The following is a 13,129-nucleotide window of genomic DNA, read 5'->3' on the forward strand; positions in this document are numbered from 1 at the left end:
TGGATTTGGGTCTGCTCACCCCTCTCTTCATGTCAAACCACCTGGCCTCTTTGAGCCTTTTTTTTTTTTCTTTTTCCTGCCTTAAAAACAGCCTCTGGACTTGCTGCTCCCTCTCTTGCTCAGAGAAATATGAAGAGGGTGAGAGATGGCTTTTACAAAGAAATGTGCTCTCAGCGCAGACTCAGCATCATAAATTCTTCTCTGTCAATAATAATCATTCTGGGCCAGGCCTCCTGTGCAGAGTGGACTCCAGGCTCCCAGAGTTTGAAGAGCAACTTTGCTAAGGGCAGGCTTATTGCCTTGAAGACTGGGGCGGGAGAGGGGAGAGGGGGAGACCTAAGGTGTGGCTGCAGTCTCCTGCCCACTTGATTCTGCGTTTGGAGCTTCCGATAAGGACCTCATAGGCCTCAAGCGTCCTCCTCCAGTTGAGACATGGGAGGAGGTTTGGGGAGGACAGGGCACTCTGATCCTGTGTCAAAGAGGTAAGATGGCACTGTGCCTGAAGTCCTGATGCCCTTCAGCGTGACCCAGGGGAGCAGCCGGGAACCCACAGAAGACTACTCCACTAAAGAGCCAGCCTCAGGGAATGGGGGTCCTGGCCCAGAGGGACGAGCTAGGGGTGGGGTGGGTGTTGGAGCCTCCCCCGTCCCCATTTCCAGTGAAGAGGCAGGGGAAGGGTTAACTCACTGCAGGGTGGGAGTGGGTCACCTCTGGATCTGCACCTCCTGGGGACAGCCAGTAGGCAGGCCTCCCATCTCTGAAGGTGCTGCCTGCCTGGCCAGCAGGAAGGGGTTAACACGCCCTGCGCCTCCTGTGTCCTGTTACTGCTGAGGCAGACCTGCCTGGCCAGCTGAGCAACTTTCCTCCCAGTGCTGCCTGCCGGCTGGGCGTCCAGAAGACTGGCAGGCAGGAGGCAGAGCAGCAGCCCATTCCAGGGACCCTGAGCTGCCCCTCCGAGGGGTCTGTGCCTCCTGGGAGAGGGCGGGTCTCCAGAACGAGGGTCCGCGGTGGATGGCTCTGGGGACACTCCCAAGGCTGTGCTGTCCCCCTGCTGCGCAGGTTGGAGGGTCACTGCAGAGGCTGCTCGTGGTCCCCGGGCTGGGGCCAAGGGAGCCTGAACCAGAGGTAAGCTGGCTCCTCCTGTCGGCGCTGGTGCCTGGCATGGAAAGCTTGGGGCTCAATCTCCCTCCAGGTCCCAGGAAGAAGGGTGAGGAAGGCAGGGGCCCCAGAGAAACTTGGAGGCATCTTGCCTGCTGTCCTTCCTTCCCTGCAGCCCCCAGGAAGGGTACCTCTTGAGGCTCGCTCCCCATCCTGGGACTGGCATCTCTGGTGGCATTCCTCACAGAGTTCTGCTCTCTCTGCCCTATTCCTCCTCCTCTTGAGCCCCTGGTGCACCCACAGCCCCCACCCAACTCTAGCACCCCCAGGACACAGCTACCTCTGGGCTAGCACTCACTCCGCTGGTCCCTCCAGTGCCAAGAGTTAGGGCACTGCCACTCCCCCCATGGTTCAGGCTGGACCTGATTGGGAGGTGGGGAAGGGGCCAGGGGATAGAGTTGCCTTAGCAGCCTTAGCAGAGGATGGAAGGGGGTGCGTGCTGATGGGGGCACACACGATCTTTGGACAAACTCATGCACGTGACTCGGCATATCTGGGTTCTTTCTGTCTCCCTGAACGCCTGCTCTGGGTGTGCCATCTGCTTCCTTAGTCCTGATCCCCTAGTCCTATGGGTCCCGAGAAGAGTAGGCTCCTGGCCCCTGTAAAGTTCTCCTTGGTACCCCCTACAAAAGAGAGAGCTGATGCTCTCGTCCCCAAGGCCCGCCCCGCCCCCTGCTGGCCCTTCTCCCATCCCCCAGCCTAAGCCTCCCTCCCCAGCTGGTACCCTCATGCCTCCTGCATCCTGCCTTCCCCACCCTCCCCCCATCTCTGAATCGGTCTCTCGGCCTGGCCTTCTCAGTGTCCTTCCCTCCACCTGCCAGGGTCTGGCTCAAGGTCACTGCAGTAATTCCATACCCGGCTGCCTGGCTGCCGCCGCTGCCGCTGCTGTCTTATCGGCTGCTGGGTTTCTGTTTCACTCCCTTTTATTTCTGGGCATATTGTGTTCGATAAAACCCTTTGCTTGTAACACAGCTGGCAGCTCTCCCAGCCACCCCCTCCTGAGTTCCTTCCTCTCCTTCCCCCTCCCCTCGGTGCTCCCGGGGCCTCATCCTGCCCTTTCTTCCTACCTCATCCCCTCCAACTTCAGTGGGGGAGGGGCCTCCCCATGTTCCGGATCCCTCCCTTCCCCCAGCTCGGGCCGAGGTGCGCAGAGAAGGCTCCTCCATCCCTACCTTCCAGGAGGAAAGTTCAGGCAGGGCCGCGGGGGCCCGCACAGAGGGCCCCCTCCCACTACCCCAGGCCAGGCAGGGGGTCAGGACGGCTCTGGGAGGCTCCAAGTCGAGTCAGGATGCCTGACTGGTTCTGCTGGTTTCGGTGGCCAGCCCTGGGAGGGGCTAGCGCTCGGGCGGGCTTTAGGGCACCATTATTTCTCATCTTGACTCTTGCCACTTGCCAGCCCACAGGATGGGGAGGTAAAGACAGGTTTGAGTCACTAGCGAGGGGGAGGGCAGGCATTAAACGAGCGCTGCCCGTGGCGCCCTGCAGAAGCCCTGCCACCACTGGACAGAAAGGCAGCGCGCAGAAGGTAAGCGGCTTCCAGCCAGCCCTCTCCATCTCGCCAGCTCTCGCACAGGCTCCTGCCCTCTGGGTCGAGGCGCTCCCAGGCACAGGGGCCTGATGAAACCTACCCAGGCCCACGGGCTGCTTTGAACGGAGCCCAGGTTGGCAGGGCTGGCTGGAGGGAGAGTGGAGATGGGGGCCTGGGGGTAGACAGGCTTCAGACTTCAGCTGCGCCCAAGGGTAGAGCTGAGAGGCGCATTCTCCGTGGGTGCTGGTGTTGGTGGGGGGTTTGGGTGGGGGCCAGGTCCGGCCAGTGTGTGTATGTGTTTTATACACCAGAGGAACAGCAGTGGCAGGAGGAATCCGGTTTGGGTTTCTGGTAGGGCCCTGGGAGAACCGTTCTCTGTCTTGGGTCTGGGTTTGCTTTCAGCAGATGGCCTGGTCCTGAGGCTGTGGGGAGGCAGTGGGCAGGCCCTAGGCATCCCTCAGCTGGGATATCAGAGGACTGATGTGCCCAGGGCCTTAGGGTTTTGGCCTTGGCCTCAGGGAGCTTCCATTCTGGCTGGGAATTGGGACTGAGACCATAAAGCAATCAGATGACATATTTATAAAACGGGTGACACTGACAATAAGTGCTGGATTAGGATAAGTCTCCTCTTCTGGAGACCGAGGTGTTGGTCCCAGCTCTGCCACCCACATGCTGTGTGACTGTGGGCAGGCCGTGCGTACCCCTCTCCGTGTACAGTGGAGGTCTCTTTGGGAGGCTTCCTTCCTTGCTTTGCTACCTCCTTCCTCCTCCCTCCTCCCTTTGGATCTCGGCTCTCAGCTCAGCCGTCACCTCCTCTGGGAAGCTCTTCTGATTTTCCGAGTGTGGGTGCTCCTGTGCGCCTCTGCACTCCTGTGCTAGAGTGACTGCCTGTGCCTTCACAACCGCACTGGGTGGGCCAAGACTTGTATTCTGTGCTTGTCACAGTGCCTGGCTCAGAGAAGTCCCAGGAAATTGGTGCTGAATGAATCAAACTACAAAAATTAACAATAGAAGAAGGGGGACTTCCCATTGTGGATTGGCAGAAATGAATCTGACACATATCAGGAGCTTGCGGGTTCGATCCCTGGCCTCGCTCAGTGGGTTAAGGATCTGGCATTGCCTTGAGCTGTGGTGTAGGTCAAAGATGCGGCCCGGATCTGGTGTTGCTGTGGCTGTGGCGTAGGCCGGCAGCTGTGGCTCTGATTCGACCCCTAGCCTGGGAACCTCCATATGCTGCGGGTAAAGCCCTAAACAGCAAACAAACAAACAACAGAAGAAGAAGGGAAGGTGAGGATGGAGAAGTTGGAAAGAATAGGTCTTAAGCCAGATCCCCGCAGAGACAGGAGAGGTTGTGAAACAGAAGTAAGGCAGGTAGGCACTCCTGGGGGGTCCCTTTTGTGTCCCTAACTAAGGGAAGACTGTGGCACGTGACTGACTGTGGCACATGAATGTGGGTTAATCCTGGCGCCACATTCACCAGCTCTGTCATCTTGGGCAAGTCATTTAATCCTTCTCGCAACCTCACTCTCCCCATCTGTGAATGGAGGTAATGACAATAGTATCTTTATAGGTGTGAGTGTGAAGAAATGAACATGCCCAGCTAGAAGTGCCAGCTGAATAATAAATCGAATAAGAAAAATAAAAAGTAATTGCCTGCCCAAAGCGGTTCCTGGCATCAGGGACACCCTGGCCAGGCCTTAAGTCACTGGCTGAGGTGGGCCTGAATGCCAGAGCCTCTCTTCCTCAGACCCATGTGGAAGCCAAGGACACAGCCGCCCTGCTGAGAGCACGGCGGCCCACGCTCGGAGACGGTGACCTCTCGACGGTGGCCCTCGGTCCTCCACCTCTGGCTGGGGCGAGGGCCGCCCATCTCCAAGTCCCCGGCCATGACGACCTCCGCGCTGCGGCGACAGGTCAAGAACATCGTGCACAACTACTCGGAGGCAGAGATCAAGGTGCGCGAGGCCACCAGCAATGACCCGTGGGGTCCGCCCAGCTCCCTCATGTCGGAGATCGCCGATCTGACCTTCAACACGGTGGCCTTTGCCGAGGTCATGGGCATGCTGTGGCGGCGGCTCAATGACAGCGGCAAGAACTGGCGGCACGTGTATAAGGCGCTGACGCTGCTCGACTACCTGCTCAAGACGGGCTCCGAGCGGGTGGCCCACCAGTGCCGGGAGAACCTCTACACCATCCAGACGCTCAAGGACTTCCAGTACATCGACCGCGATGGCAAGGACCAGGGCGTCAACGTGCGTGAGAAGGTCAAGCAGGTGATGGCCCTGCTCAGGGACGAGGAGCGCCTCCGGCAGGAGCGGACCCACGCGCTCAAGACCAAGGAGCGCATGGCGCTGGAGGGCACAGGCATTGGCAGCGGCCAGCTGGGCTTCAGCCGCCGCCACGGGGATGTTCGCGGTTCCCCGTCCTCCTACAACTGTGAGTGAGCCCAGGGGTGTGCCTGGGGGGCAGGGAGGCCACCTGGGGGGTTCTGATGCTGGCTCTGCATCCCGCAGCTGTGGATCAGTACACCTGTCGCGGGGCTGGGGGTTCTGAGGATGCGAGAGAGAAGGAGGAGAATGTGCCAGGCTTGTTCCTGTTCACTCGCTGTCTGGCAGAGGCACGGCGGTGGAAGCACAGGCTCTGGAGTGTAGCTGTGGTCCTTAGCCTGCCCGTTCTTAGCCGTGTGATCTAGACAAGCAGCTCCCTGAGCCTCAGTTTCCTCATCTGTAAAGGAGGGATAATCTTATAGACTGCAATTGTTCAAGGTGAGAGTTAAATGAGACCAGGCCCCGGAATGCACTCAGCCCTGTGCACAGACACATGGCGTGTCCCTTATCGCCCCCACTCCAGGGCACCGTCCTTGAAAATGGGGACAGCTGCAGAATGTCCTTGACTCTCCCCCCCACGGTGATGGGGGCTTCCCTGACTTGAGGGGCACTCAGAGTGGCCCTTCTTGGGAATTTCTATTGTGGCGCAATGGAAACAAATCTGACTAGTATCCATCAGGATGTGAGTTCGATCCCTGGCCTTGTTCAGTGCGTTAAGGATCCAGTGTTGCCTTGAGCTGGGGTGTAGGTTGCAGACATGGCTTGGATCCTGGGTTGCTGTGGCTGTGGCTGTGGCCAGCGGCTGTGGCTCCAATTTGACCCCTAGTCTGAGAGCTTCCATGTGCCATGGGTTCAGTCCTAAAAAGCAAAAAAAAAAAAAAAAAGGATACCCCTTCTTTTTTTTTTTTGTCTTTTTGCCTTTTCTAGGGCTGCTCCCACGGCATATGGAGGTTCCCAGGCTAGGGGTCCAATCCGAGCTGTAGCCACCAGCCTACACCAGAGCCACAGCAACACGGGATCCGAGCCGCGTCTGCAAAACTACACTACAGCTCACAGCAACGCCGGATCCTTAACCCACTGAGCAAGGCCAGGGATTGAACCTGCAACCTCATGGTTCCTAGTCAGATTCATTAATCACAAGCCATGACGGGAACTCCAAGGATGCCCCTTCTTGACAGTATGCTGAGGGTTCAGAGAGCTGTGACCTTAACTGACTGCAACCTCTCACCCTCCCATTGCACTTGACCCTAAGCTGAGCAGGGCCCAGCTATGAGAGTCCAGGAACTGGAGTCAGGTCTTGCTGAAGGGCCCACCCCTCCGAGCTGTTGCACGTCTATAAAGAAGGGACTGGAATCTTCCCCATGGGGGAATGGAAACCTTACAGAAAGTGCCAAGCAAGTTGCCTGGCCCCATGGGGCCCCCCTGGACGGCCAGGTGTTCCCGTCCCCCTCAGGTTCCATATCTGAGCCTTAACCTCCTGGGGAGTGGGGAAGCTCACGGGTACCTGTGTGTTATGGAAGCCACCATGGATGGTTGATTATTGCAGCCTCCTCCTCATCCCCCCGCTACACCTCTGACCTCGAGCAGGCCCGGCCACAGACATCAGGAGAAGAGGAGCTGCAGCTGCAGCTGGCCTTGGCCATGAGCCGCGAGGAGGCTGAGAAGGTGAGGCCTCCTCCTGGGGCAGCCTGCGAGTGGGGGTGGGGCGACCCGAGCGAGGTGCCTGGATGCTTCACACCTCTGATAGTTAGGCTCGCCTACTCTGGGTCCCAAAGTCCTAGTCCTGCTTCCAAGGACAGCACAGGACCTTGTCTGTGTCCCTCGGGTTGGTTACTCGGCTTGGGGACTGCCTCCCCGCCCCTAATTCTCTCTGGCTGGGCCTGGAAAGGGTAGCCTGTGTGTGTAGTGGGTTGTGGTACCTGTCTGTCTTATGGGCCTGATGTTGCCTGATGGAGGGGAAGGGGTCCGTGTGCCGACAGCTTCCTAGGAGACACAAAGACATGCTGCTGTCCTTGCGGGGGGCAGGGACAGCCTCCCTGATGACCTTGTCTCTGCCATCGCCTCGGTGGGTCCCGGCAGACCTGGAAGATGCAGCTGGCCTCACACAGCAGGGCTTGGGGCGCACTCTGGAAACCCAGAAGAGAAGGATCGATCTTCTGAATTTTTAAACTGCATCTCAGATCCAGATCTGGGCAAGGGAAAGCCACGCCCACAACCGGTGTCTGGGGGCAGACTGCCCACACTCACTCTGGGTGGTACTTCTCTCTCCATCACCCTTACCCACATAGGGTGATGTTGCCCTTCTGCCCAGGGATGGGAGCACTGTGCCAAGTATACCCCCTCTCTCCCTTCCTCACAGCCGGTCCCCCCAGCCTCCCGCAGGGATGAGGACCTGCAGCTGCAGCTGGCCCTGCGCCTGAGCCGGCAGGAGCAGAAGGTAGTTGGCCACGCCTCCTGCGCTGATGCTGGTGCTGGTGGAGGTGCTACGCGGCCACTAACCAGGCTCTTCCCGCTCCTCGTGGTGGTCCTGCTGCCCCTAACCTCTCAGCTCCTCCCACACTGCACTCTTCTCCACTCCAGCCCAGTGGCTGCTCATGCTTTGCTCGCTCTTGTGCCTTCTGCAGGAGGTGAGGTCCTGGCGGGGAGACGACTCCCCTGTGGCCAATGGTGCTGGGACTGGAGTCCACCGTCAGCAAGACAGAGAGCCTGACAAAGAAGAGAGAGAGGAGGAGAAGCGGCAAACCAGCCAGGTAGAGGGGGCTGGCGACGTGGGCGGGCAGAGCTTGGGAGATGAACTAGGTTAAATATTTGTAACAAGTGCAGAACAGTGCTCGGTATCCAGTAAGCACTGCTTAAGTGCTATGCAATGAAACTAGAGGTGGTGTGTGGGGGGGTGTCGCAGCTCCGGGTCCCATCCTGCACGGGCTGGTGCCTGAGCTGGTGGCAAAATAGGATGCAAAGAACCTTGATCCAAGGCAACTGGATCTGGATTCTGGCTTTGCCGCCCCCTACTTTAAGACTCAGGGCATGTCATTGTCTTGACCTTGGTTTCCTCCTCTGTACAGTGGACTTGTTGGACAGTTCCAGCTCTGACAATTCCAGGGTCATGTGATACTGTGGCTCAAGACTAGGGGTGGCCTCAGGCACATGGTGCAGAAAACATCTTGGCCTCACGCACCTAGTTTCCTAGAGGGAGGAATGCGTAGCTGCTGGTAGCGAGGCTACCCTCCAAAGCTGTCTCTGCTACCCCTGGGGTGTCTCTGTACCCTTTCTGCCCAAGTTCACTGTGGCCTGTGTCTCTTGGATACGGACTTAGGGAAGTAGGCTCATCATAAAAGGTGAGCTACCCCTGATGGTCTGAGGGGCAGGACACCTGAGAAAAGGGGCAGGCGGGTCCGTGTTCTCTCCCAGCTCTGCCTCTCCCTGGCTGTGTGACGTTTGGCGACTCGATTCCCCTCTCTGGGCCCCCCACTGGCACGTCTATAAAATGGGAGCCCCAGCACCTTCTCTACCTACAGCCCAGGTTGTTATGCAAATGAGGCACTGCCTGGATAAGGAAACACCTCGGGAACTGGAAAGCACTGTGCCTAGGCCGAGGGGAGGGATCATTAGTAGATGTTTGTGGAATGAATAAAGGAGAGAAGGAGCTGGAGTGAGGATGACAGGTCAGGGCCCGCCCTTCCTCCAGGCCCCACCCTCTCTGAGCATTGTTGCCTCTCCCCCTCTCCAACAGTCCTCCATCCTGGACCTGGTGGACATCTTCGCACCAGCCCCGGCCCTGCCCTCCACACACTGCTCTGCTGACCCATGGGACATCCCAGGTGGGCATGCGGGGCTGCAAGAGGCTCCCCGGCTGGCCCCTAGAGAGCCCCTTCCTTCTCAGCCTCTTGCTGGCACACACTTCAGACAGCTGAGGACAGCTGGGCAAGTTGTTCACCACTCTGAGCCTCAGCATCCTCTGTGCCATGGGGCTGTAGTGTGGGAGGGGGCACATCTGAGAAACTCAAGCTTATGGAAGATTCCGAAATGTTCTCTTGCTGCCCCTGATCGCCCCAGGTTTCCTGGCCCAGCCTGTCCCTGATTGGGAAGGTGGCCTGAGTTGCCTGTGCCTGGGCAGAAGAGGGGGCGGGTCCAGGATCCTGGGATAACCTGCTGAATATGGGCTCCAGCTCGTGGCGTGGTCCTGAGTCAGCATCCCATCTGTGAAATGGGTTCCTTGGCCTCCCAAATTGGTCTGAGTACCTGGGAAGGCTCCGGACCGGGGTTTGAGTGGGCCTGGAGTCACACCTGTGCTGTCCCCATTTCAGGTCTCAGGCCCAAGACAGAGCCCAGTGGTTCGTCCTGGGGGCCTTCCGCAGACCCCTGGTCTCCAGTCCCCTCAGGAAGCATCCTGTCCCAAAGTCAGCCCTGGAACTTGTCCCCTATGCTCTCGTCCTCTGAGCCCTGGGGCCGGACCCCAGTACTGCCTGCTGGACCACCCATCACAGACTCCTGGGCACAGAACTCCCCCCACCACAAACTCCCCAACTCAGGGGCTGACCCTTGGGGGGCCGCGGTGGAGACTTCCAGCACATCTGGTAAGGAGAGGGCCAGAGGCTGTGGGTGAGGGGCTGGAGGACTTCTGGGTCCCTTTCCCTCCAGGGCCAAGGGGCAGGAGCTCCTGTCTTAAGAGGGTGGCTCGCCTGGAAAGGGGTCAGCCCAGTGCCTGCCCTTTTGCCAACACATCTCATCTCCCTTTTCTTCCTTGGCTAGGGCTAGGTGGTACCTCAAACTTTGACCCATTTGCCAAGCCTCCAGTATCCACAGAGACCAAGGAGGGGCCAGAGTGTGCCCAGGCTCCGCCCTCTGCGCAGCCCAGCAGTCCTGTGGGTAAGCAGGAGGCAGGAAATGATGCAGCTCTGGGGAAAGAGGGGTCCATCCACAGCTGGCCTCTGCCTTCTCCCTCTCCCAGAGCGACCACTTGGTGCCCCCACCAAGGAGCTCTATCATTTCTGTTCCAGAGCTGGACCTGTTTGGAGACTCCATCCCCAGTTCCAAGCAGAATGGCACAAAGGAGCCAGATGCCTTTGACCTTGATGTACTGGGGGAAGCGCTAACACAGCCCAGCAAGGACACCCCAGCTCGCCGCACTCCTGAGTCCTTCCTGGGCCCCTCGGCCTCCTCTTTGGTCAACCTTGACTCATTAGTCAAGGCACCCCAGGCTGCAAAGACCCGGAACCCCTTCCTAACAGGTAGACCGCCCTCTCCTCCCTGCTGGGTCTCAACACTGGGATTCCCTGATCTCTCTCCAACTCTTCTTTCAGAGCCCAGCTCCTGCCCTAAGATCTTCTTCTTCCCTACTCCTAAGACCCCAGATCTTGCCACCCTGCCCCGCTTCCCACTAGGGCTATGTCCCCCTGGTCCACTCTAAGCCCCCCAATCCACTCTCGTTCCGCAGGTCTCAGCGCTCCATCCCCCACCAACCCCTTCGGCGGGGGCGAGCAGGGCAGGCCCACCCTGAACCAGATGCGCGCCGGATCGCCAGCGCTCGGCCTGGCGGCCAGCGGGCCGGTGGGGACGCCCTTCGGTTCTATGACCTACAGCGCCTCCCTGCCTCTCCCGCTCAGCAGCGTGCCGGCCGGCGTGACCCTCCCCGCCTCGGTCAGCGTCTTCCCCCAAGCCCGCGCCTTCACGCCGCCGCCCCCTGGGAGCCTGCCTCAGCCGCTGCTGCCCACTTCTGGATCGGCCGGGCCACTCAACCCGCTCCAGCAGGCGGGCACCAACCCGTTCCTCTGAGCAAGGCCCGGGCTGCCTGCTGCCCAGCGCGTGCGCGCGAGGCCCAGGCCCCCTTCTCCACGTGCTGACAGTGCTGACAGCTCTGGGTCCCGCCCCCTGGCGCGGGGTGGGCGGAGCTACCACCTCAGGACCCGCCCCGGAAGCCAAGCCGGCTGAGACTGCCCTGAGACCTCCGCAGACCCTTTGCAGCTCCCAGGGCTGGAGACTGGTGACTTCACTGGGGCCGAGGCCACGCCTCGTAGTAGAGACTGGAACCCACGTCCTCATCTCTCACCAAATGGACTTCTTGCGGGACGTGACGGCTAGATCTGGACCACAGCGCAAACCACCGCTGCCATGTAAACAGCTGCTCCACGATGTGGGGCCCAAAAATGCTCCCGCTTCTTGTACAGCCCCCCAGCCCAGCACCTTCGCTTCCACATGCTCCCCAGACTCATTCGATCATTTCATCTATTTATCACACATCGGCGCTGGGGACGGTCTAATAGCAAAAGACAAGAAGTTCCACTGCGCGCTCCTTATGTACTAAGCACTTTAGACAGATGATGTCATTTAATCCTTGCATCAACATTCTGAGGTAGATAGTAATATTACTCCTATTCAGGACTGGCTACATAAATTGTGGGACCCAGGGCCCCACGAATGAAACCATAGGGTCCCTTGTTCAAAATAGCATCATGGGGGCCTCAGAGCATTAGCTCAAAGGCAAAGCCCTTGCTTGGCCCTGCTTGCACTTCATAGGTGAAACTCAGGTTAAGCGACATGCTCAAAGTCACAAACCTAGCACAGAGTGGAGCTGGGATTTGGAGTCAGACCCTCCAGCTCCACAGCTCCGGACTCCCACCATGAGCCTCAGATTTAATTCACATCATTGATAACTGCTGTAGACAAAGCGCTGGGCTCATCTGAGAGGGATCCAAGGATGGCTAAGCCCACAGCCTCCAGGAGCTCAGAACTCAGTGGGGCAGGTGACCTGAGTCCAGGAGCCCCCCGATCCTTTGTTTTACAGAGTCGCCTTAAATCTGGCTCTTATTCCTCCCTCCAATAGGACTGTCAAGACACTCAATTTTGGCCATGACCCCTCCTGGGGGGCTTGTATGGGGTCTGGGAAACAAGGGGAGGAGCAGGGCCTGGTACCTCATTCTGGGAGCCGCCTTGGTTGCCCTGATCCCTTTTCTACTCGATGCTCTCTGACCACTGGGCACTGGTGTTCCTTCAGTGCTCAGGGTCTGGCCCTGCAGGCAGTGGGTGGGCCTTTTGGGAGTCTGGGGGCAATGGCTTTGCATAGGCCAGGAACACCAAAGTTGGGGGAAGGACACGATGCTGGTCTCCTTCCTAAGGTGGGGGTGGGGAAAGGCGCTGCTTTGGTTTTTTGGAGGGAGGCAGTCCTTCTGTAGCTGTTACAGGTAGGACGGACCAGGCCATCTATTTAGGGGTCAGACTGACAGCATTCAAACCTGCTCTACGGTTTGCACTTAATCACTTCGTAATAAGTGGTTATGCTCCCCGACCTTGAGTAAATTACTTAACCTGTTTATGACTCTGCCTCCATTTCCTTCCTCGTCAAATGGGAACAAGCGTTCCTTCCTTATGAGCTTGTCGTGTGGCTCCTCCCCAGGCCAATGGACCTTCAGTCCAGGGTCCACACTGTTCAGAGAGTAACCATGAGGAAGGAACCTGCCATCCCCATCACGGATGGTTTTGCCAAGCGGTAGCCAGAGCTCAGCCCCCATCTGTCTTCGACTGAAGGTCTCTGTCCTTCTTGGTCACTGACTCACCTCTCACCCCTCCCCGTCCTGGGACCTTTGCTTCTAAGCTGGCTCTGCCTGTGGACCCTGCTTCCCTGGGGTCTCCTAATGGGTGATGCTTTGATTCCCATCAAGAGGAGGTTGGTAGGCTTGTTTCCCATACCTACTTCTGGACCAGCTTCCTCCTGGAAGACCCCATCGGCCGTGGAGGCTGAAGGCCCTGGGTGCTCCGCCTCCTGCCTGGGGCTGCGCTCCACCTCATTCCTGCCATGCTTCACCCTTGGCTCACAGACTTCTTGTCACCCAGATCTCGCTCAGTCTTATGTGACTCCATTGCCCAAGAGGATGACCTCACCGGCCCTTGACCTTGCCGCTGCTCCCACCCCTGGTCACACTTTGGAGCCTGTCGTCAGCCCCAATTCCTCCACATTAAGGGCAGCCTTCCTGGTCTCTGATCTTAACGTCAATCCTTTCAGGAACCACACACACCCATCCCTGCGACCTGCCAACCCTTCCGCCCTCCTGCCCTCCCAGCTTCTCCTCCACATCATCAAATGCCTTCTCTCACCCGAATCCGTCCCCTTCATGTCTGT

General features: G+C 58.6%; 1 protein-coding gene across 1 annotated transcript; it reads left to right on the top strand.

The window, feature by feature from the left end:
- Positions 1-2,429: 2,429 nt before the first annotated feature.
- On the top strand, positions 2,430-10,873 carry EPN3 (epsin 3). The gene is made up of 10 exons (XM_047757868.1): positions 2,430-2,683; positions 4,257-5,122; positions 6,560-6,678; positions 7,373-7,450; positions 7,638-7,763; positions 8,747-8,834; positions 9,321-9,590; positions 9,766-9,882; positions 10,014-10,244; positions 10,451-10,873. Exons 2-10 carry the CDS (start codon positions 4,573-4,575, stop codon positions 10,786-10,788), a joined length of 1,917 nt encoding a protein of 638 aa, XP_047613824.1. The 5' UTR covers positions 2,430-2,683; positions 4,257-4,572; the 3' UTR covers positions 10,789-10,873.
- The last annotated feature ends 2,256 nt before the right edge of the window (positions 10,874-13,129 follow it).

This window comes from Phacochoerus africanus, chromosome 14 (genome assembly GCF_016906955.1).
Source record: "Phacochoerus africanus isolate WHEZ1 chromosome 14, ROS_Pafr_v1, whole genome shotgun sequence".
NCBI lineage: Eukaryota > Metazoa > Chordata > Mammalia > Artiodactyla > Suidae > Phacochoerus > Phacochoerus africanus.

Bases quoted from the DNA above. Each gene is read 5' to 3' on its own strand.
- EPN3 (XM_047757868.1), top strand. From the start codon at position 4,573: ATGACGACCTCCGCGCTGCGGCGACAGGTCAAGAACATCGTGCACAAC. The intron at 5,123-6,559 runs GTGAGTGAGCCC...TGATTATTGCAG, and splicing joins TTCCCCGTCCTCCTACAACT to CCTCCTCCTCATCCCCCCGC. The intron at 10,245-10,450 runs GTAGACCGCCCT...CTCGTTCCGCAG, and splicing joins CCGGAACCCCTTCCTAACAG to GTCTCAGCGCTCCATCCCCC.